Source organism: Aureobasidium pullulans (assembly GCF_000721785.1).
Source record: "Aureobasidium pullulans EXF-150 unplaced genomic scaffold scaffold_9, whole genome shotgun sequence".
In the NCBI taxonomy this organism is placed as follows: domain Eukaryota; kingdom Fungi; phylum Ascomycota; class Dothideomycetes; order Dothideales; family Saccotheciaceae; genus Aureobasidium; species Aureobasidium pullulans.
In genome coordinates, this window is record NW_021941029.1 from 120,094 (window position 1) to 142,519 (window position 22,426).

At 50.9% G+C, this 22,426-nt stretch overlaps 8 protein-coding genes across 8 annotated transcripts; 4 read left to right on the forward strand and 4 right to left on the reverse strand.

The window, feature by feature from the left end:
* Position 1: 1 nt before the first annotated feature.
* M438DRAFT_345409 (cystathionine beta-synthase) lies at positions 2 to 2,046 on the reverse strand. Its single transcript, XM_029905445.1, has 2 exons — positions 901 to 2,046; positions 2 to 845 (listed from the first exon to the last, which is right to left on the reverse strand). The coding sequence occupies exons 1-2, from the start codon at positions 1,873 to 1,875 to the stop codon at positions 210 to 212; spliced, it is 1,611 nt and encodes a 536-aa protein (XP_029760443.1). The 5' UTR covers positions 1,876 to 2,046; the 3' UTR covers positions 2 to 209.
* A 162-nt stretch (positions 2,047 to 2,208) lies between these two features.
* Positions 2,209 to 3,131, reverse strand: M438DRAFT_273274 (P-loop containing nucleoside triphosphate hydrolase protein; the record flags this gene model as incomplete). Its single annotated transcript, XM_029900620.1, has 2 exons — positions 2,209 to 2,883; positions 2,937 to 3,131. 2 exons carry the CDS (start codon positions 3,129 to 3,131, stop codon positions 2,209 to 2,211), a joined length of 870 nt encoding a protein of 289 aa, XP_029760444.1.
* Positions 3,132 to 3,541: 410 nt separating this feature from the next.
* M438DRAFT_365188 (NAD(P)-binding protein) lies at positions 3,542 to 4,951 on the forward strand. The gene is made up of 3 exons (XM_029907774.1): positions 3,542 to 3,829; positions 3,878 to 4,663; positions 4,717 to 4,951. Exons 1-3 carry the CDS (start codon positions 3,770 to 3,772, stop codon positions 4,858 to 4,860), a joined length of 990 nt encoding a protein of 329 aa, XP_029760445.1. The 5' UTR covers positions 3,542 to 3,769; the 3' UTR covers positions 4,861 to 4,951.
* A 6,885-nt stretch (positions 4,952 to 11,836) lies between these two features.
* M438DRAFT_355210 (p53-like transcription factor) lies at positions 11,837 to 14,205 on the forward strand (the record flags this gene model as incomplete). Its single annotated transcript, XM_029907018.1, has 3 exons — positions 11,837 to 11,892; positions 12,294 to 12,488; positions 12,591 to 14,205. 3 exons carry the CDS (start codon positions 11,837 to 11,839, stop codon positions 14,203 to 14,205), a joined length of 1,866 nt encoding a protein of 621 aa, XP_029760446.1.
* Positions 14,206 to 14,804: 599 nt separating this feature from the next.
* Positions 14,805 to 17,134, forward strand: M438DRAFT_345417 (TPR-like protein). Its single transcript, XM_029905446.1, has 4 exons — positions 14,805 to 15,396; positions 15,454 to 16,220; positions 16,274 to 16,594; positions 16,651 to 17,134. The coding sequence occupies exons 1-4, from the start codon at positions 14,856 to 14,858 to the stop codon at positions 16,954 to 16,956; spliced, it is 1,935 nt and encodes a 644-aa protein (XP_029760447.1). The 5' UTR covers positions 14,805 to 14,855; the 3' UTR covers positions 16,957 to 17,134.
* Positions 17,135 to 17,981: 847 nt separating this feature from the next.
* M438DRAFT_210012 (uncharacterized protein) lies at positions 17,982 to 18,781 on the reverse strand. The gene has a single exon (XM_029899404.1). The coding sequence runs from the start codon at positions 18,521 to 18,523 to the stop codon at positions 18,068 to 18,070; it is 456 nt and encodes a 151-aa protein (XP_029760448.1). The 5' UTR covers positions 18,524 to 18,781; the 3' UTR covers positions 17,982 to 18,067.
* Positions 18,610 to 20,386, forward strand: M438DRAFT_345420 (putative MIPC synthase subunit). The gene is made up of 2 exons (XM_029905447.1): positions 18,610 to 19,850; positions 19,910 to 20,386. The coding sequence occupies exons 1-2, from the start codon at positions 19,041 to 19,043 to the stop codon at positions 20,141 to 20,143; spliced, it is 1,044 nt and encodes a 347-aa protein (XP_029760449.1). The 5' UTR covers positions 18,610 to 19,040; the 3' UTR covers positions 20,144 to 20,386.
* Positions 20,387 to 20,755: 369 nt separating this feature from the next.
* Positions 20,756 to 22,201, reverse strand: M438DRAFT_273781 (DUF1766-domain-containing protein; the record flags this gene model as incomplete). Its single annotated transcript, XM_029900663.1, has 2 exons — positions 20,756 to 21,373; positions 21,581 to 22,201. 2 exons carry the CDS (start codon positions 22,199 to 22,201, stop codon positions 20,756 to 20,758), a joined length of 1,239 nt encoding a protein of 412 aa, XP_029760450.1.
* Positions 22,202 to 22,426: the final 225 nt, after the last annotated feature.

The window sequence follows — 22,426 nt, forward strand, 5'->3', positions numbered from 1 at the left end:
CTTTCTCTAAATCAAAAACACATGACTGAACACCTTGCTGGATAAACGAAAATGCATGGGTATACTTATCTAAAAAGGACCTATAGGTCCTTGTGCCATCAAATTACCTCCTGATGTGCATGCAAAAGCTGGACTCCCTAGCATGTCAGATGCTAAGATCCTGTCCCATCTCTCCTGAACGCCCCCGTATTAACCCCTTCTCAATCAGTTCAATCCTTCTTCGACGACTTGACCAACCAAGTAAGGAGATCAACCTTGGTCACAACTGCCATAGCCTTGTAGCCACCCTTCTCGGATGTCTTTTCGGTGACAATGGCGGCGCTGTTCCACTCGAAGAAGCGACTCAAGGCACTCAGCTTGGTGTCCTTTGTGATCTCGACAAACTGTCTGCGTTGAGGGTGGCTCTCAGTCTCGCTGCTGGTGGCTGCCTTCTTGCGCTCCTCAGGAGTCTTGATGCTGATGTCCTGAGTGTTAGTCACGACCTCGTTGATCTTTGTGAAGTCGAACATGACATCGCTAACGCGAGAGCTGCCAGTTGCACGACCAGATGACAGGTATGAGAGAAGGTTTCCGAGAGTGACAAGACCGACAAGACGAGAGCCAGTACCGGCCGAGACGGGGAGCTGATCGAAGCCCTTCTCGCGCATGGTCTCAATGGCGTCTCCACATGGCGAGTCTGCGGAGATGGTGGTAACGGGCTTCAAGCGCAGATCTCTGATGGTGGCATCACCGTAGCCATCCTTATTCTTGCCGTCCTCGGACTTTGCGACAGGTGTGGTAGGGGCGGAAAGCGGGGGAGTAGGAGGGAGGAGGTCGTTGGCGGCCAACCAATCATCGTCGACAAACTGTTGACGCGGTTAGTAAGACGGCAAACATGACAATGACAGTCTGAAGACATACCTTGCTCAAGTAGCTTCTGATGCTGTCAGGCAGAATGACAACAACGACATCGTCTTCGGTGAGATTGAGTTCAGTGCAGGCCTTGACACAGGCGGCCATAGCACTACCACTGCTTCCTCCAACCAGGAGACCCTCCTCTCTGATCAGCTTTCTCGAGTACTCGAAACTTGTGCGGTCGTCGGTCTTGAACCAGGTGTCAACACCCGACTGGTCCAGGACGTCAGGAATGAAGTCGTAGCCGATACCCTCGACCTTGTAGGGCTGGTCCTTGAAGTCATCGTTCAAGGCAGCGGGCATAGCAAGGATACTGCCGTGGGGGTCGGCAGCGATGATCTTGACGTCCTTGTTGTGCTTTCTGATTCCTCTGGCCAGACCAGTGATGGTGCCACCAGTGCCAGCACCGGCGACGAGTGCAGTGATCTTGCCATCGGTCTGCTTCCAAATCTCTTCAGCTGTGCCGAGCTCGTGGGCTCTGGGGTTGTCGGGGTTGATGTATTGGTCCAGGATGACGGCGCCAGGGATCTCCTTTTCCAGTCTTCTGGCGACACCAATGTGACTCTCGGGACTGTCGTAGGCAGCCTGTGTGGGGGTTCTGATGATCTCGGCACCCAGAGCCTTGAGGACGGCGACCTTCTCTTGCGACATCTTCTCAGGGAGAGTGATGATGACCTTGTAACCCTTGACGGCGCCGACGAGGGCAAGACCAATGCCAGTGTTTCCGGAGGTGGGTTCGATCAAGGTGGTCTTGTCGGGGTGGATGCGGCCAGAGGCCTCGGCAGCTTCGATCATGCGCAGGGCGATGCGATCCTTGACACTGCCGCCAGCATTGAAGAACTCAAGCTTTGCGTAGATGGTGGGCTTGAGACCGAGCGACTGAGGGATCTTGTTCAGACGAACGAGGGGGGTGTTGCCGATCTGCTCGGTGATGGTCGACATGACGACCGGGGGGTGTCTGGGGTGTGACTTGATCGACATGGTGGATGTTGATCGAAGTTGTGGTAGAGTGTAATGTTGGGTGGTAAGTACGGAGGAGGGAGGAAGGAGTAAGAGAGAGGAAGAGTAAGATAAGTAAAGAAAGCAAAGGCTCGCAAAGTGAAAGGATGGTCGCAGTGAAAAAACAGGCAGTCTGCTGCTTGGACGCCCGTCGACGCCCTGTGAAGGCGAGCTGCTGGACCCTTCAAAGCTTGTTTGATTTCTTTAGTAACGCCGAGACGCAATGAATCCTGCGCATAACGCCATCACAATCAGCCTCGTATGATTCTTCTCATTTGTCGCATAAGTGAATATGGCCTGATACATACCTACAGCTCACATTTGCTGTGCGATCCAACCCCACCACTGCTCGACCTGTGTCTTTTCCTCGCCCTTTGCGCTGGCGTTGCCTCCAATTACGCTCACTTCAATCTCGGCCTCTTTCATCTGCCCAAAGTTAAAGTTGCCCTCACCGCCTTCACCTAGCCATTCCCTGTCCTCATCGTCTCCCTCAATGTCTACTGCACTGTCAAGCAGTCCCTTTGCCCTGGTCGATCTGATCTTTGTGATTTCCTCTTCCAAGCGCTTCTTGACCAGCTGAGCAGGAAGTGCAGTAAATAGATCCAGCTTGTTTGCTGCAATCAAGACGGGGATTCCTGCAGGGCCTTTGCTGGTCTTTGCTCCAGTGTGTCGCTTTTGCAATGCAAGTAGAATGTCGTGAAGATAGGTAGCTGCTTCGGCAAGTCCTTGGGGGCTGGAGATGGCGGCCGCATCGACGACGAAGATCAGACCCTTGAGAGAGGTAGCCGAAGTAATGGCATCGTAGGCGTGCTGGCGAAGTTTGCCATGGCCAGGTGTGTCGGTCACATCGATCTGACGCTCCTTCTTGGTCGAGGGGTCATCAGAAGCGCGGTATTTGTGCGATTCGGCGGTAACGCCAGCTGGAAGATTGCAGGTGACGGTCTGAGGAGCTTGCGAAGTGTGGGTAGCAGTGGGTGTGCCGCGCTCGAACTGTACGTGCTGTTAGTGTCTGTGTCGCTCAGGTGTAGCTTGAACAATCGCACCAGAGTGAGAAGCGTCGTCTTGCCAGCGCCACTGGGGCCGAGCAGGACAAAAGATGGTACAACGACAGCGGCGCGCTGACGGTACAGGAACAGGTGGAAGATGATGGGCAGCGACAGCGACAGCAGCAGCGTGAAGACAATTGCTCCGAGCGATGGGCTGAAGCTCCATGTGAGCCACTCCCTCACAGTATCCATGTCTACTGCCATTGTTGTCTCTGCTTGTAACAGCAAGTGTGAAGATGCACGAGAAGCTAAGGTATCCACTGTAAACTCCCGTCGCTGGCTTCCCGATCACGCTGCTGCTTTTCCAGCCTGCGGCCCGACCACGCTGGACGCACCTGCCGAAATCTGGGGCACTGCCGACATCATCAACTCTATTCTTCCATGAACCTGGACTCGTTCGCTTTCAATATCCGATGCACAATGTTATTCAACATTGAGGGAGGCTCTGCTGAGAGCTAGAATTACTGGCCCCTCAACTGGCACCCTTCTCAACTCTTAACTACATTGTGCATTTTCATGCACAGTGACATTGACCGCACTGGTCTTGAGCCTACGTTGCTGAAAACAGGCAAGCCCAATCATTCTTGGTCAAGATATATTCGGTGCGTGTTCTCCTCAAGATGTCGTGTGATATGTACCTACGCTTCCGATAAATCTGGCACGTCTTCACGTTACCCAAGTGGTCACATCGTCATCCAAGGTATTGACGTCAGCCTAAGCAAACGATATGCGGAGCAACTCCTCGATGGTCATGAGTGCAATTTCTATAACTAAACAACATCGTGTTATCTCTCCTTCATCCACAATCCAGTATATTCCATAATATCAATATGTTCGGAAGCAGCAACACATTCGACCCTAACAAGGACATCCCTGATCTCTCAGGCAAGGTACATATAGCAACGAGAATGCTTTGGTCCTCTACTAAGACATCGCAGGTCTTCGTCGTGACGGGGGGCTCGGCTGGTATTGGATTCGGTATCTGTGCCCACATCCTACAGCACAACCCTGCTGCCTTGTACCTCCTCGGCAAGAAGGAGGAACACATTCAAGAAGCCGAAGAACGATTGAAGAAGTTCGGAGATGTCTCCAAAATCCACTCTGTTCAGATCGAGCTCGAAGATTTGAAGCAGACTGACCAGGTAGCCAAGGAACTGACTTCGAAGCTCGACAGACTGGACGGACTCGTTTGCAATGCTGGCCTAGGTGTTGGTGTCTTCAATTTGACCAAGGACGGCATTGACTCGCACATGCAGGTCAACCACATTTCACAGTTCCACTTGACCCAGACTCTGCTCCCCTTGCTACAAAAGACTCCTGGCAGTCGTTTGGTTCTTCAATCCTCGGACCTTCATCGCGGTATTAGTGATGTCAAGTTCGAGTCGCTAGAAGAGCTCAACAAGGACATCGGCGCTATGAAGTTATACAACAGAACCAAACTTGCACAAGTTCTGTATATTCGTGCTTTGCAAGACCGCAAGGAGAAGGCTCAGCTGGGTTTCGACGCCGATGCAAAGGTTGGACCGTACATGAATGCTACTCATCCCGGAGGTATTCAGACAGACCAGCAAAAGCAAGCAGAAGACGCGTACGGTACTCTGGGAAAAATTGGTGTTGCAGTGGTGAAGCCCCTCCTGAAGGATCCTGTTGATGATGGATGTCGCCCAGCACTCTTTGCAGCAACAAGCGAGGACATTGTCAAGGAGGGTGTTCAAGGACAATACGTAAGTCCTGGCAAACAATCTACTGGAGACACAGTCACTAATAAGTGCACCAGATCGTGCCTGACCGCAAGGTCACCACCCCATCTAGTGAGGCTCGTGATCAGCAGCTTGGTGAGAATCTATGGAAGTTGACCGAGAAGATCATTGTGGACAGACTGGGCTCTTCTGTCCCCTACAAGCTTCAGTATGCTCAGTAGAGGTTTACAGTATCAGCTTGACATGAAGTAATGATATCCAAACATTTCATCACCACAAAACCATTTACGACCGACTAAGCAGTTAGAAAGCAATTGCTTCGAGCCCATTGAGCATCCCTCGTCTCCATCGTCTTCCTCGTCTTCCTCGTCTTCCTCGTCTTCTTCGTCTTCCTCGTCTTCCTCCCCTTCATACTCTCTATCGTCGTTCTCCTCGGCTCGCTTCAACTTCCCAGCTCTGTTCAGGTTTTGGTAAACGACGATAGGGGCTTCTTCGACATCAACATTAAGATCGTCCTTCGCGGGGTGCCTCAACGAGCGGTCGAGAGCATCGGCTTCACGAGTCTGATGAACATGGGCACGGCGGTAAGTGAGGCCTGTGATTGCTTGTGATTTTAAGCTACTGCTTGAGGTGCGCGATCGGCATCGGAAGCTTCTGGATTGTGTGTGCCTCTGCGAGATTTAGCTGCACACCCATACTTGATTATACATGCCAAAAGGCAAGAGGCAATTGGAATCAGAGTGTTTGTCCAAAAGAGAGTGGTAACATCAGATGCCCTCACTGGACATCTCGCCTTTTCCGGAGAAAAAAAAACATTTGGAACAGTGGGCATTGATTCAATGTACAGTAGCCCCCAGACCTGCGTCAAAATCGAGCTCTCTCCTCGTCCGACTACCAGTGCAAAACCCATGTCAAACTACAAATTGATCTTGTGTTTGTTGCAAATATCCTGTGAAAGCGATCGCTTTCTTCGCTTTCTTTGGGCATTTGCACGTTATCAAAAATTATTGTACATTTTGATGTGCACACACCCGGCACTATTGTGCTTCTGAGATGCCACATGCCATTGCGACTTACAGGAGTCCCTAGTTCTGCACCAAAATCGAGCTCTCTCTCCGTGTGCCAGTGCTGGTACAAAAAACGTGTCAAGATGCAACAAGGTTTTGATATCGATGCAAATGGTCAGTGAGAGCTCTTTGCCTCTGAACTTGGCATGTTCGCAGTTGACGGGTTGAATTTACCAAACACGCAAAAACAGGCACGAAACCTGACATACAGCTTCGTCACGGCAATAGTATCAGTCCACACCATCAGCTTATTGCTATAACAGGATGTCAACCAGGTCATGTGGTTCGAATGAGGATTTTGGCATGTTATCCGTGGACCACCCTGACCCCACCAGGGTAGATGTTCGACACTGCTACTGCGCATCGCCTCGACTACAGCTAGACCGTGGTTTCGGAAGAGGGGTAGATGTCTGTTCCCATCCAGCAGCGACAAAGACGGACAAGCCATGCATGTGCTATCAGGTCTCTTGAACAAAGCCAACGCGTTCTGGTACGCGTCTTGCTTCAACGCAGTCATCAACGAGCCTCCTCGGTACCGCATCATCTCAAGTCGTCATTGCCTAGATGCACATGCTTACAACGCATCAACGAGGTTCACGAACAAAGGAATTGATCGTCAAGCAAAGCAAGTAGAGAAAAAGCAGACGTGGATAGTCGCCGCGCTCACTGCAAAGACCAAAGAGGGAGTTACACTCAAGAGCAACGCTTTCCACCCCCGACTCGATTCTCAACACTTGCGGCTTATTGCATGCGCCGTCCTTCCGACCGCGGCGCTTCTCTCAAAGTCTCTCTCAATTACAAAGCGTGTTGATCTTCTGGCAGACAGGTTGGTGGCTGAGCGAGAGGGGAAGTTCAGGACCTCGAGATCGGCATGAGAGGCAGGCAAGGCCAGACTTGCTCATCTAGATACCGAAGTGCGCAGGATGAGTTATGGAAAGCAGCTACGCGTCGGAGAGCAGGCAAAAGTTCTGGCAGGCAGCTAAGCGTCGCGGAAAGCATCGGGTCCATGGTTCACTTGCCTTCTCCAGCTTGACCGTATGCGCATTGCATATACAGCACTATTGAATTCATCCTTTGATCGGTACTTTCCAACATCACGACGACGACATGACGCGTAGTTGATTGACAAACCCGAAAGACTGTGGAGACTTCGATACTTTCAAAAGTCTGCTAGCGTTAAATACATCAGGCAACGTGTGTGATGCAAAGCTGCTCAGGAACTGGATGGGGGAAGGAAGTCTATCAGGCAGCGCTGACGGACCATAGAAAGACGCGATCCCCACATGCCAAAGTCACTGGACCATCAGAAGCAATGTCTCAAAGCTTTGTGAGATGGAGATGAAACTGCTTGGTCGTCAAGCTTTCAAGCCACCCTGAGGTTGTGGTTGTCCATGTTCTTTCTTTGAACAGCACAGGCCAGCAGTTCGCTTCATCAAAGGGGCTGACGAAGTCGTGGAGACTGCTATAAGGCGGAAGTGGTGTTATGAAAAACAAGGCCAGAATTGCGTCTTCGGTGTTGTGCAGAGCTAATGGTGCTTTCCCGCGCTGCTCAGCGTCAGTTCGTGACACGGAAGCCTCAAATCTCCGTCGTGCACCGTGGATTGAATCCCTGCCCACACCATGTTGGAGTATCGAGTATGGCATGAGCATGGTAGAAAGAAGGTCGATTGGGTATACTTTGTTCTAATCCGACACCGAGGTAGAGGTTTAGGGGAAGTGGGTCAAGTCCGATCACCTGGGTGTTGTCAAGTGCTTTGCTCACCTGGAGAGCTCTCCATACAATGATTGGCTTCTTGACAAATACCTGTTACATTTCCTGCAGATTCGACTTATAGTCATGATCTTTCGTTGGGAGCAACACAGCTGCAGGAGTATAGCACGTTTCTAGTCAGGCCATGCCGCGCCAGATCCTCGAAGCACAATCAAGTTATGCCCATGTATTGTGCGTGAATATTTCCCTGGTTGAGATGCTGCAGGTCGCCGCTCCATAGACTCTTTAGATCCGTAAGTCGCCCCGTGCGGAATACGGACCGGCGCGGGTTTTGGCAGGTCTCTTTCAGCGCCTACTCTCAACGACGGAAGCTCCCCCAATGAAGCCGCCGGATGTGCCTGGATCTATGGAGCCCCGCAGTAAGATGGATATAGCACGCACGTTCGTCCTCGAATTGTTCACGAGATCTGCGGCAAAGTGCTGCGGCAGCGCTTGCCTACAGTATCAGAACTGGCCACAGCACGGGCACATGTACATTACAGTACTGTACACTCGTTGTTATCCTCCTGGAACGCACCCAGAAGGCTGGGACTCACCGACATCGTGCGTTTGGAGAAGAGCGAAACTTGACGAGTCAACCGAATCAACCAGGGCAATGACAAATCGGCGCATCGAGAACCGGAGCGAGTGATCAATCCGCATAGTAGATACCAAACAAGATGTTCTGACCTTTATTCCAGGCTGCGGTGTTCAAGAGACATGCGTTTGTCTCTGGATGCTGTTCAACATGCAGAGTCAATTGGGCATTAGGATATTTGGCGGAGTATTCTCATCTTTGACGTCGAAGCCACAATTGCACAAGAAGCCATCTGATCGGCGTGCGCTATATGTCAGCCAGAGTGCAGTCGTTGCATCACAAAGAACCGATCTGCTGGACCGAGTTGTGAGAAGCAGTCGTGACGCGAATATCGAGTCACCAGATTGTCGTTTTTCGATAAGAATAGACCATTCTCGAGAGTTTGCCAGAAGACCGGACAGCGCTTTGTTGAGACAAAGAAACCTTTCCGACATCAGGCGCTTGGCCGAAATTCTTTTCGTAGATACGGACGAAACCAACGCTCATGAAACGAGCCGAGCCGGGGGATGAAGGATGCGGTAGGGTGCATGATTGAGCTGCAAAAGGCGACAGAGGTGTGTAGCAGTGAGATAACTTTCAAAATGACCCGTATGTCAGACTGATATGGGTTGGATGCTGGAGGCCGTCGCTGGACCAAGGAATTCGTTGAGCTCCAAGGCCTTGACAAATCTTGGATTCAAAAAAGGCCAGAGCAGTGGTTTGTCCAGTCGTCGACCCATCTGACTCGATGCCTATTTTCAAGAACCGTCGGGTCAAGGTGGTTGTAAAGCTATACTTTTTGCACTTCTTTGTTCTGAATATAGAGTAGACAGTAGGCTCTTGGAGGAATGTGAGGTGAGAGGTAGTGAAAACCAAGCTAAGGCATGCAAGGCGAGCGGTGCCAATCCTGCATGGGTATAGTCATGTCGCTTACCAGCCAATCACAGTGAGCGCTCACAAATGAGCAGCTCCAACCACCTCTCCTCTCAATCCTCCATCAAGACATCTCCGGGACGCCTGCACGTCACAATTCGTGTGGCTTGAACATCCACCAGGGGCGGGAGGCGTAGTTCAGATCGGAGCAAGGGGAAGCAAAACATCTGAGTCATTCGTCATCCCCTCGACGGAGCCGATGCCGCGCGCTCGAGACATGGTCAGTACGCGGCAACCAATTCTCTCCAATGTACATGTTTGTTTGCGGTCGGGTTCTTGTTGGAACCACGCCTTGGTATGTCGACGATGCTGCTGAAATGATCAGGACCCACTCCGCATGGCATGCAACTTGACGCGGGTCGTGGCGTTGCTTGCCGCCGCCGCAAGATGCACCCTCTCGCGCATCTTCTGTATCAGCCCGGTTACGGGGTTAACTGACAGGAAACGGCTGGTCCAGCGACCGACCCAGAAGAGACAAGTGCAGAGCTGCCCTGCAAATGTCTGCATTGGATCTCTTTCCGGATCTACCGGGCCGAGCGGTTTGTTACGGGCCTTTGTCTCGGATCGAGTTACTGTGCTGACCTGACAAACATTCTATCCTCTTTTTTTGTTTTGGATTATATGCCGCCTACGGTAAAACAACAGGGACATGTCAGTAAGTAGAGACGATCGTCAGCACTCCCCACTTAGATCCAGCCCACTTCCGTTCAAGCAAGACGTACCGGCAGTAGCCCAATTGGTTGTATACCACGCTAAGTTCTGCCGACGACCCAAGCGCTGCCAAGTAGTCGAGTTGTTGTTCCTGCATGTGTATGAAGGGATCACCTGCATTTGTCGGCTCATGATCGAGTCCCTAATGATGAACCTTTGCACCTCCCAGAGCAAGGAGCTCCGCGTCTGCGTGATCAAGGCCGAAAGGGCCTCTGTTGCATTTGAGTCGAATCATCCTCCCTGGCTTCGGGGTTAGGTAGGTAGACCAAATTCGGCAACAAGGCTACTGCAGCTTTCCCGTGTTACGCTTCTCTCTTCGCAAGAGGCAATTAGAATAGTCTAAGCTCTCCATGGCTATGATCATAACTGAGGCTGAACTAGTCCCCGTCGATTGGGTTCGCGGTTGCCTCGAATACGCAACTTCTTCGGTCAGGTCGCCTGGTACCCTTGTGGTAGAAAAGAAGCGTCAGATCCTTCTCAAAAGCCAGACGAGTTTTGGATTTTGTTGGTCTTTTTGAAACTATTCATCTCTTTCTTGTAAGTAGTCCACTACTACATCATCGCTGGTCTCGAGTAGGCACAGGATCTTCTACAATGAACACTATATCTTGTGTTCATCGTCGCCGTCATCGTCTCTTATTAACTTCCTCGCAGTCTCACAACAACACACACGAACCATCATCAAGAGGACAATCAACAGCTTCAAACCTGAGCCTTCAAGGAAAAGTCACAAACTTGCATCGACGTTCACTTACCTTCTGCGCCAACCTTCTGTGCCGACACATCATTTCCTCACTGTGCGTCTTGTCATCTTCTGTTGATCTCGCAATCAATCCTGAAACTGACATCTATCAAGGTGCATACAGGCGCTTGCAGATCCAGCTGCTCACGCTCAGACCATTTAACATCTTGTGTGGAGAAGAAGATCCTTGTAAGTCTCTCTTATGCATGACAGATGCCGAGAAGCAGGAATGCATCCTTCCTCACCGCCATCTCGAATCATGTCGGGGCTTTTTCATTTTTCCCTTTTTCCTTCTGGTTTCGGTCTGCAGCATACCGAGCCGACTCGTATCCTCTATGACAAGTCATTATCTGTCTCGGAAAGAAACAAGACCATTGCTTACCATGGCATCTGTGCAGGTCCTATACATACTGGCTTCCCACGTCGCATGTCAACTGCCTTTCCGACCTACAATAACCGCCTTCGCTAGTTCAACGCAAGAATACAAGAACATCGTATCCGGTCTTCGGCAAACACGCAATATATCTTGCTTGCTTAAAGCAGATATCCTCTTTTTCATCTGTGGCGTCGTTTGAGCCTTGGATCTGAATCTGAATCGCCATTCACCAGGATCGCAGTAGTCTGATGCACCTCGGACCCATCCGCTGAACCAGCCTCTTCGGTCGATAGATCACCAACAACTCAGGGCAGAGTTCAGAAAACAGCGAAGTCTAAAGCTGACAAGCTTTTGATAACGAGTCGTAAGTTTTCGCTTCACTATATCTACAGTTGTGTTTATCCCGATGCAACGAATGTTTCTCGTGGTGGTGCGACGTTCCTTCCCTCAAATCCTCACCATGCAGTTCGATCTGGCGCTGATTAGCAGCTGCGGCACAGCCAGCCCCACTTCCTGCACGAAGATAGCATCGTCAATCTGTTCACATGAATCTGGTCGCGTCGATGAATTCTGGTATGCATTTCCCCTTTTCATTTTTATCTGATGGCTTTACTGTTATCCCGTCTGCCTTTACCCGGAAGAAAGTCTCACATTCTCACATTGCTATTGTAAGAGGCCATTCAAGATTTTTCTCGATTTCTCAACCCAACACGAAGCCGCATATTGCGAGTTTTATGGTGTTGAGTCCGTCCGTTGTACGACGGATAAATCGCAATGCATTGTTGGCCAAGAACTTACAGGCCTCGACAATATCCGATTGTCTTGGTTTCGTTCGGACCATCTAATTTGAACCAGAGCTACTGCTAACACTTCGTCTTGTCAGGGACAGCATTCCTGCACCTACGGCACGATTATTCTCTGCCACCGGACCAAGAATGTCTTGAGCAACTCGGAGTTCATGCACATCAGCCTAGCTACCACAATACCGGAAGCGTCGATCCTCTCCGACGTGACGACGGCCTGGGACATTCGAGTGCGAGCATGTTCTCGCTATCCAACAATTACATCTCAGATCGATCGGTAACTAATACTGACCAGTAAGTCTCTTTTACTTTTCGTTTCGCAGTCACATGAGTTGTGCACCTTCAACCCCTCATTTCGTGCCGCCGTAATGGTTGGGTATTTTCCCAGCCTAAAAATGATTGGTCTGGCGTGGTTCATTTTCTTGCGATATGAATCTACCCTTCAGTCCTTTGTAAATCACCCACATCTTGGCCGGCAACGTGCCAGCACTTTTCCGTGAATCACAAGCCTGGCGCTGCTGTTACAGACCTGCGGTTGCTCATGCACGTTTCATTCCCAACATTATACTTCGCGCGCTCGCGTTGTCAGCCTGATGTTGCACATGCAAGCCTTTTCCTGCACTGCGTACCTCAAGAAATTCTTATTTTCCTATCGACATGAAACTCCCTAGAAACAATGACTGACATTCTCGCAGCGAAAGGTATCACCCAAGTGCGACAAGCTTTGCCGCTGCTGCTGGGGATAGTACTGGTTCAATTTCAACCAGTCCCAGTTCTGCCACGTCTTCATTGGCCTACACTGCAAACTACCCAAACCATTACACAACGTATGCGGCGCCTGTCGCACCTGTCCAACACTTTGTCAATCAACCTGGGCTGAGCGGACGCATGTGAGTCTGGACCCTTTTCTTGTTATCTGACATGCCTTGACCGGCGTCAATTATTCATTATTGATCAAGAGTTCACTGTTCGCTGACACAAAGACATTGTAGCCTGGATGACCCATCCCAAGGTCTTGCGTCCTGGCGATCTCCCATAGGTCATTCGTTGTCACCCTCTACAACCAGTATCGCCACACGCGACTACAACATCCACTCAGGTAACCTTCCTACGCCCAGCCATCTGTCTTCTCCTCCAACATCCACCTATACTGGTTACTCGGAGACCCCTCGTTCATTGTTGACTGGTATTACAACTCCCCTCTCTCCTTCTTCAAATCCACTCTTGTCCGCGCAAATGGCTTCATTGAGTACTACTGGATATGGAACGCATCGCAGCGAATGTCAAAACTTTCCCTGGGTACAACACGAAGCGTTCCACAATCTCGAATGTGAAGGCCAGGAAGTTGTCCCTAGGATTCACGCCAAGATGGAGAAAGGCTTCTTCTTGTCGCCTGATAGATCTTGGACATGCTACCGTCGCAACTACTTTTCAGTCACCTGCTCGTTCGAATTGACACCACACATCGGTAATGGAAGACTATGCCTCAATGGTCAAAGAGTCCAGGCCATGGGCATGAAACTTACTGCAGCCGTGGACGGACAAACTGGCAAAGGCGTCGAACTCATCCAACACACACCAAAGAGAGACAGGGGACCCAAGAACGCTATTCCTATCATCAAGATATCTCCCACTCCACCCAATGGCCGCCCTGCCGAGTCGACTCTCAGCCCGCATGGCGTCTACCATGTGCCAATGTCTTCTTTCCACGCCACAGGTGTTCCTACTGGTCCTCATCTTCCTTTCCAGAACACTCGAGATGAATCTCCGGCATCAAGTCGATCAACATCTCCGGCAGGCCGAAGACATGAATATTCCTCCTTTGGCCATCTGGCTAGCAACCAATTGCCAATGCCAGGCCAAAACATACAACACACTTTCGAACGCGTGCAATTCAAGTCAGCAACTGCTAACAACGGCAAGCGAAGAGCATCTCAGCAGTACTTCCACCTCATGGTTGAGCTTTGGGTCGACGTCCGCGAAGATGAGACCAGAAAGCCGAAATGGGTCAAGATTGCTTGCGCGATTAGCGACAAGGTTGTGGTACGCGGCCGAAGTCCCAGTCATTACAAAGCAGAAAACCAGGGTGGTGGTTCATCATCTACCGGTCGAGGTGGAAGCACTGGAGGCTATGGAAACTCTGGCGGAAGCTATGGTGGCTTGAGTCGTGGCAGTTTCAGTGGAGCCGGTTACGCCACCGGTCCCGGAAACACTGGAGGATTCCGTGCCAGCCAACAGTATCAGTCAGCAGCGTCGCCAGAACAAGGATACTCTTCCAGTGCCGGATCAAGCGTGGCCGAGCCCGTTGACACCAAGCATACGCTCGAAGCGGAGCCCACACACGACGAGGACATCGCCATGCAGGACTTTGCCGGTTATCAATACATCCCCGCCCCCTTGTACGATGGCACATCAGTGCAAGGCAAAGCTGAGAGTCCGACTTCGATGTCTGGAGCCGTACAGGTCAGCGACAAGAAGTACTCGATCCGAGAAGAATACCCTGAAGCGATGCCCGGAACACAATGGAGCATTGGAGGTTGCAATCGCTTCCAGGGAGTCGAAAGCAGCAGAGGGTACTACCCAGCATTTAGCACCACTGGGTTTTGAGGCGAGATGCACAAAATTGCAAACAGACATAGGCAAGATGTGTATGAGACGGAGTGTCAAAAGGGGTCCATGGTATGGGTTGGTTTCTTTATCTTTTCTCTTTTGTTCATGGCAGCTTCCTTCTGATGGACAAGTTTTCCTTGTCACATGGTCACAGTCATTTTCTCTCAAGGTCATGATGTTAATGGAGTAATGGATGGACGAGAAAAAAGAGGACAAAGGAATTGGCGTTTCGAGAGGGTTGTCAGAAGGATCGAGCCATGGATAATGATACCCCTGGACGGAATTTGGGCAGTACAGCATGGAAAGGCGAAAGAAAGTGATGGCTCACGGGACATGATGATAAGGATTATGAAGGGAGGCAGCGCTGATGTAGTTTATGTTTTCAAAATGCATAAGACACAAGGTGTCTGCAATATCAATTGTGTTCCTGTTGAGATGGCATGCATAGTCAAGATATGAAGTGACAGAAGCTGTGATAGAAGTCGGGTGTGTCGGTCAAAGTGGGTGAAAGTGGGTGAAGTCGGGCATCCGGTGGATGGAAGATTCCAGAAAGCGCGGGTCGAGGCACAGCGAATTGTTGAAGGAGTTGTGAAATTCAAGGTTTCGGGAACGGTTTGACAAGAGTCATTTGTCGCAGCTAGAGCCAAATGGTGCTGCCAAAAGTCTTTGGCCGCACAACCTCATCGCCGTCGACTACGACTAGAGCCAGCAGCAGTGCCAGTGCCGCCGACCACTCGAAACCAACAGGCAGAACCTCTCCCGATCCGCGCCCGTCGTCTCCGGCCTCTCAGCGCCCAACCCCGAGCCGTAGCACGAGCAGACCGTTGTCCCGCTCCCCAGAGAAAAAAGCGAGCGCCAAACACTCCAAAAAGTCGTCTTTGTCGCTATCGCCCAAGAAGAAGGACAAGCCACTCGACCCCGACACTCACCCTCTCAACCTTCCTCCAGAGCAACGCGCTCGCCTCTCTCGACTCTCCGCCAGGATGGATCAGGAAAAGCAACAGACCAATGGCAACGGCACTGCCGACAAGCCTGTCCAGAACGGTGACGGCGCCCCGGCTCCACCACCGCACAAGACTCCTTCGACCCCTCCACCAAGCACCGAGGATGCTGAGGCCTTCAAGGCTGCCGGAAACAAGTACTTCAAGGCTGGCGACTACTCCAAGGCTATCCAAGAGTACACAAAAGGTTGAGACTCTTGATTCGTCTTTCGCCCGCGCGCATGCTGACACTCTTTCACTTTAGCCGTCGAGGCAGACCCCAAGTCGCCGACATACAAGTCCAACCGCGCTGCGGCTTACATGTCTGCTGGTAAATACATCCAAGCGTTAGACGACTGCAGAGAGGCCGACGAGCTGGACCCCAACAATGCCAAAATCCTACTCAGAATGGCTCGCATCTACACATCACTGGGCCGCCCCAAGGAGGCTCTGGAAACCTTTGACCATATAGACCCTCCTGCGACTCAGAAGGACCGTCAGCCAGCCGTCACCATGAACCACCACGTCTCCGAAGCCGAAGAACAAATCCGCAATTCTACCTCTGGTTCCATGGCTATTTTCGCCCTTGATCAAGCCGAGAAGGGTCTTGGATCCTCCGTCACCAGGCCGCGAAAGTGGGCTCTGCTCAGGGGTGAGGCCTATCTGAAGATGGGAAATGTCAATGCTCTGGGTGACGCACAAAACATTGCCATGTCCTTGCTGCGCAACAACAGTGCCGATCCTGAGGCTCTCGTACTCAGAGGTCGCGCTCTTTACGCTCAGGGTGAGAACGACAAGGCCTTGCAACATTTCAGACAGGCCATTAGTTGCGACCCCGACTTCAAAGATGCCGTCAAATACTTGCGTATGGTCCAAAAGCTTGATCGCACAAAGGAGGAAGGAAACGGCTACTTCAAGACTGGAAAGTACCAACAAGCTGTTGATACATACACCTCTGCGCTTGAAATTGATCCTCAAAACCGCGGCACAAACTCGAAGATTCTCCAAAATAGAGCGCTTTGCTATACTAAAGTATGTTGTGCTGTCATCTCCATCCAAGTCTTTATATCTAACAAGTTTTGCAGCTCAAGGAATGGCAAAAAGCAATCGAGGACTGCGAGCGTGCATTGAAGCTTGACCCCAGTTACACCAAGGCACGCAAGACAAAGGCCAAGGCATTGGGCGAGTCTGGAAACTGGGAAGAGGCTGTCAAGGAACTCAAGGCCATTGCCGAGAGCAACCCCGAGGAACCGGGAATCGCAAAAGAAGTCCGTAATGCTGAGCTCGAACTCAAGAAGAGCAAGCGCAAGGATTACTACAAGATTCTGGGTGTTGAAAAGGACGCCGATGATGGTCAGATCAAGAAGGCTTACAGGAAATTGGCTATTATCCATCATCCTGACAAGGTTTGTCACTCGCCATGACCATTTTAGTCTACTGCAAAAGCTAACCTCGTAAATAGAACCAAGGAGACGAAGCAGCAGCAGACCGGTTCAAGGACATTGGTGAAGCCTATGAGACCCTTTCGGATTCTGAAAAGCGTGCTCGCTACGACAGTGGCGAAGACCTCATCGACCCTTCAGAACAGTTTGGCGGTGGTGGCTTCGGCGGTGGTATGGGCGGCATGGGCTCGCAAATCGACCCCGAAGTCCTTTTCCAGATGTTTGGTGGACAGATGGGCGGTGGCGGCTTCGGAGGTGGTGGTATGGGTGGTGGTGGTCGCAGAGGAGGTGGTGGTGGCTTCCCTGGCGGCTTCCACTTTGGTTGAAAGGGCTCTTTGCTCGCTTTCATCGAACAGACTCTCCTTCGAATCATTGGACTTTTTTCAGAAAGGGACTGGCCAGTCCCTACGACACTTCATCCGCACGCCGCTCATTCGACCCTTTCGATTCTCTGCCACATTGTTTAGTCGATTTACACAGTACATTATCTTTGGCATGACGGAGCAAGCGAAATGATGTCTACAGGGCGTTGCATGGATTGGAGTTCGATGCCAACGCAAAAGTTACAAATCTGGGTATAGAATGTCTAAAACCTTTTCAAATACCACTCATCCACGCAGCGACTTTTGCATAGTACGAGACTGAACAGAGAGGATAAGAATGTAATCTTGCGAGGCTTCGGTCTCAGTGCTGTCCGTATATCTCTGCTCGAGTACTCGTACACCAGGACATTTCGTTGTTCTTTTGTGCAGAACAGACCTGCACATACGAGTGCAAATGCTCTCGTGATAGATATTCACGCTTCATATCTTGCACGGCGTCACTGCACTTCTGGAGTGTTTTCTCGATAACCTTGATAACCATCACCACCACCGTACAGGCTTGTTGCCAATTTGCCTTGTCCAACAGTTCAGGAGTCAGGACCAAATCTACAGCAGAACAGCAAGCCGAAAACCGTTGAACAGCAAAAAAGTCGGAACGAAAAGAAACAAGTGGAGAGCGGAGCCAGAAAGAAGCTTCAAGCAACCCTGTTCTCCAGAATGCTCCACAGCCTCCACTTGAATATTTGATTGCGAACATCGTTCTTCACCAGTGAAGAACATGAAATCATGCCGCTTGCCGTACACTGCGACAGCTCACGTGCAAGGCAGCGATATAGAAAGTCATGGTGGCGGGAAGAGAGAGGCAAACGGGCATGGCGTGCAAACGACGCAGGTGGCAGTAGACACCTTGCCCAACCGTTGTACACCTCGATTGTACACCTAAAAATGGCCCGATCGGGAAGGTGGAGACAGCAACCTGTATCGCGGTGGTACAGATGCTGTATTATGGCTTCCACCTTTGAAAATGGCCTAATTGGGAAATCGATGTTCATCACTTGGCGGCTTCGTAGGAGCGACCTCTCCTATTCGCCAAAATATGTGGGTTTAGACCCTATTACATCAGTCCCGCACACGTTTCAAAATGCCGATCGGGGAGGTGTAAAAAGTCGCAAGGTGTACAAAACCGAGGTGTAAATCGGTGGGCAAGGTGTCTAGTGACGGATGACAGCAGAGGCTGTGAAGTCAAAGCCAAGGCAAAGGAAGCATGCATTGTCACGATGTCAGAAAAGAACGTTTCTCTCGAGAACGTGACAAGCTGCGGCAGAGCAAGACACGCGCCGTCATTAGATCCTTTGCTTCTCGGCGTAGTCTTGGGTTCCTGGGTGCGATGCGACTGTCTAGGTCTCACTTCTGCTCGAAGGCAATTATGCAAAAGGTTGATAGAATGAGGTGCGTGTTGGATACGGGTGTTGAACAAATTATGTCTCGACCAGGTCTCCGTATTCAAGTCGTATCTCGGTCGGCGTACTTGGATGCCGGCGCCGGCGGAGCAGAAGGCCTGCAATCTCATGACAGCGCACGGGGCATCTGACTAGCTGCAAACGAAGCACGAAATTACTTCACAAGGCTAGACTTGCGTGAAAGGATGGAACAATAGGTGGGATAGTGGACCAGCGGCCAGCCAGTGGGCAAAGCACGGCTGCGCCATTTGGCAGTGACAATCAAAGGCAACAAGAAAGCGCAACTCTCCTTAACGTCGGCCTGCTTGTTCTTCCTAGCGTGCTGCTCACTTGCTGATAATTTCAATCCTGTCACTCCTTCAAACTTCAGCCTGATTCTTCCTTTTCCCTACGTCCCCTCCTTTCTCAGCCTCTGTTATACCGCGCATCAGCCCTACCCAATTCTTGGATATCATCTCTTCACCGCACAACATCTTGACTCGAGGCCGAGACTCGAGCTGCTTGCCCTTGCCAATCCGGGGTTAGCCAACGAAAAGGCGCAGCACCGACAAACACCAACACCAAGCAACAAAAGCTCGTCGTCTCCTCTTGCTTGGTTGCAGTTGACCTCGATCCCCTACCACAATCATGCGTCGCCCTGTGCTTCTGTTCCTCATTCTCAACCTGGCAATTGTCGGCTTCCTCATACACTCGGTCTGGACACTATTATCGCTCCTCGTAGTTGATGGCTCGGAAGATGCAATCTCTCGCGCAGAGCTGCCTGCTCCTGGCTCAGACTTGATTGATGGCCGCCCCCAATTGATCCCCAAAATCATCCACCAAACATACATCAACGAGAGCATCCCCGAAGTCTGGCAGGAGCCGCAAAAGAGCTGCATTGAACTGCACAAGGATTGGGAATACAAGCTTTGGACCGATGCTCTGTCACGCGAGTTCATCGCTACCGAGTACCCTTGGTTCCTCGAGACTTTCGACAACTACGAATACCCCATCCAGCGTGCAGACTCGATCCGTTACTTTGTTCTTGCCCACTTTGGTGGTGTTTACATTGACATGGACGATGGTTGCAACCGCCGTTTGGACCCTCTTCTCTCCTACCCTGCTTGGTTGCGTCGTACTCTGCCCACCGGTATCTCCAACGATGCAATGGGCTCGGTTCCTCGTCACCCCTTCTTCCTCCGAGTTATCGACGACCTTCCTCGCTACAACCGCAAGTGGGTTCTCCCCTACATTACAGTCATGGCTTCCACCGGTCCTCTGTTCTTGAGCATCATCTGGCGTCACTGGAGCTCCGAAGGCCTTAACGTTGGCGATGGCCTAGATGGTGGCAGAGTCCGCATCTTGTTCCCCGACGAGTACAACTACCACCCCTGGAGTTTCTTCACCCACCACCTTGGCAACTCGTGGCATAGCAGCGACGTCAAGCTTATTTTCTGGGTATGTCAATCTTCTGATCCATCACTACTTTCCGACCAATTGCTAACATTGAAAAACAGATGCTGAAACATTGGGTCATGCTCACTGTCGCCGGCTTCCTGACGGCTGGTGTCGTCTTCGCCATCTCCTACTACGCCTACAACCGCTTCTTCGTCTCTCATAGACCCTGGGCCATGTCTGTCCGAAAGCGCTTCCCAATGGGCCTCTTCAGACGCCTCAGCAGCGGCAACGTTACCTCAAAGCGACGACAATCTTATGAGCTAGTACGACGTGACGAGGAGGACGCCATGTAAACATAAACACTCGGCCGTCCCCAGCATTCTCACACACAACCTTTTTAATGCATATCACATTTTTTCTCATTCGTCAGAACTCTTCATGAGGAGTCCAATGTCCTGCCAGTTTTACATTTAGCGACGGCGTTCAAGGTGGATAGTGGAACTTTTACCACATGGGTATTGAAGGGCACAGCTTTAATTCATCAACTGTTCAGAGCATATGCTTGAATGGTATTCGGAATACAATTTTTCAACCCATTTTACTCGCCATTATTCGTCGTGCTTGCGCTGTGTGATAAATAACATGGCTATGCACTCATGAGATTAGCAGAGATGAACACTTCCATCGACATCTGTTAGGGGCTATGGCTCGCCTGGATGTTGGATTGAAAGACTTCGGTTGCGAACAAATACATTCATCCCATCATATATATGTGGATGATACGTGCAACGATGCTTTTCAAAAGAGAATACACGTAGTTTTTCTGCAAAGGTTCAGGGCACATCTCCACGACATTTTGCTCTCTCTGTATCTCAAGTCTTTGCACCTTCAAATCATCACTCTGCTCCACTTCAGTCCTTGAGTTAACGTTTGCATAACATGATGATTGATATAATTAGGTCAAACTAAGGATTCTCCTCGGCCCACCTAACCCACCTCCTAACAACCTCATCAACCTTACTCACCCCATCCGCCGTCGCCTCAATCTCAAACCACTCTTTGTGTTCCCTCCCGCAAGCTTTGCAATCTCTTTTTATCCTCTTATCTCCTAATTCCAAGTGTACTAGTCTTTCTACACGGTGGGCGTGGGGGACTTTGTGGACTTGATTGTCGGAGGGTGTCCTGCTATTTGGTGTTGGGCGGGAAGGGGAAGCAGAGGGAGAGGAGGAAGAGGAAATGTAGGGGTAGAAGCGGACGAGACTGAGGGAATAGCCGCATTGGCGGTTCCATTCGTTCATGCGGCGGTGGACGTTGTTCGCTCTGCCGATTTTGAGTTTGATGGTTTTTGTGGTGCCGGTGTTGCCAGAGTAGGCGTTCATTACATCGCTGGGACGTCTGGATGTTGGTCTGGGAGGTGCGAGTAATGAGGCGGCTGTGTCGTTGGAGGGGGTGGAGGAGGTTTCTGTTAGCCAGAAAATGTATATGTAGCCGGCCTCGTCGTGTGGCGAGATGGGCTTTGAGAGTTCGGTTAGGAGGAGAGAGGTTGTTTGCGGTGGGAGGTGGCCTGGAATGTATGGGAGGAGCTCGGTCGTACTGGTTGGTGCTGATGCTGCACGACGTTTGTTCAAGGCGTTGCTTGGTACGTCTAGCAAGGGCTTCCGTGCAGGTAGACCAGTCGTCGATGCTGAGTGAGGAAGAGGTCTTGGTTGTGGAGGTTGGGTGTTTTGTTTGTAAGGCATTGGGCGAGAGTGAGTGGGTAGAGGGTACGCTGGTGTTTGAGGATTAGAGACTTGTGTTGTCTCTGGTTGAGGTTTTTGTGGTCGAGGCTGGTAGCTGGGTTGTGGAGCGTCCTCGTCGTCGTCTGCAGTGCCTGCACAGCATAACGATGCCCAGAATCCCTGCTTCGGCTTGGGCTTTTTGTGAGCCTGAGGTCTTGCTGACGGTCTTTCGTCCGTCCTCGAGTATTGTTGCTGTGCATGTTGTGTCGGTCGTCTTCTTTCCTCACGAGGATTTCTCGGGGGCTTTGGTTGATCTTGAATTGACGCAACTCCTAGTCTGGCAACAAGACTGTCGATGCTTGTTCTTTCCTGGACTGGAATCAATTTCGGGTTTGCAGCTTGTGGCGAGGTGGTGTTGTCTTTAGTAAATGATTGGGCCTGAGCTTTGTGTTGCCAGCAGTAGAAAGCAGCCGCGTCCAGATTTCCTTGATCATCTTCAAGAACAGCAACCACGCCTCTTGAGGCGGAGTGACGGGCAGCCGTCGGAGACGATTTAGGTGATGCCTTTGGTGAGGAAGCAAGTGATCGTCTACATGGCTTTCCACCAGAAGTGATACCTCTACAAGTGGTTGCCGGGTTCTTCGAGTCCGATCTTTGTACGAGCGACTCGGGTGTGCGGTTCTGGAACGACATGTTCGGTCAAACACACAGGATAAATAATAGATAGAAGAAATCAAAGACAAAGTTCGAGTCTGATATACACGACCTACATTGTTTGCCTACTTGAGTGGAGTGGCTGACTTTATTTTAAGAAGTTACAAGACTTGACGTTTTTGACGTGGCTGGGAAGTGGCTGCGCAAGCACGTAGCAATTTCAACGTGCACAAATGCAGGATGCTTGGACCATGGTATGATGGC

Excerpts from the sequence above, each read along its gene's own strand:
- M438DRAFT_345409 (XM_029905445.1), bottom strand. The coding sequence starts at position 1,875 with ATGTCGATCAAGTCACACCCCAGACACCCCCCGGTCGTCATGTCGACC. Across the intron at positions 846-900 it reads TCAGAAGCTACTTGAGCAAG|TTTGTCGACGATGATTGGTT; the intron begins GTATGTCTTCAG and ends CCGCGTCAACAG.
- M438DRAFT_365188 (XM_029907774.1), top strand. The coding sequence starts at position 3,770 with ATGTTCGGAAGCAGCAACACATTCGACCCTAACAAGGACATCCCTGAT. Across the intron at positions 3,830-3,877 it reads TCCCTGATCTCTCAGGCAAG|GTCTTCGTCGTGACGGGGGG; the intron begins GTACATATAGCA and ends AAGACATCGCAG. Across the intron at positions 4,664-4,716 it reads AGGGTGTTCAAGGACAATAC|ATCGTGCCTGACCGCAAGGT; the intron begins GTAAGTCCTGGC and ends TAAGTGCACCAG.
- M438DRAFT_345417 (XM_029905446.1), top strand. The coding sequence starts at position 14,856 with ATGGTGCTGCCAAAAGTCTTTGGCCGCACAACCTCATCGCCGTCGACT. Across the intron at positions 15,397-15,453 it reads TATCCAAGAGTACACAAAAG|CCGTCGAGGCAGACCCCAAG; the intron begins GTTGAGACTCTT and ends CTTTCACTTTAG. Across the intron at positions 16,595-16,650 it reads TTATCCATCATCCTGACAAG|AACCAAGGAGACGAAGCAGC; the intron begins GTTTGTCACTCG and ends CCTCGTAAATAG.
- M438DRAFT_210012 (XM_029899404.1), bottom strand. The coding sequence starts at position 18,523 with ATGAGATTGCAGGCCTTCTGCTCCGCCGGCGCCGGCATCCAAGTACGC.
- M438DRAFT_345420 (XM_029905447.1), top strand. The coding sequence starts at position 19,041 with ATGCGTCGCCCTGTGCTTCTGTTCCTCATTCTCAACCTGGCAATTGTC. Across the intron at positions 19,851-19,909 it reads ACGTCAAGCTTATTTTCTGG|ATGCTGAAACATTGGGTCAT; the intron begins GTATGTCAATCT and ends ATTGAAAAACAG.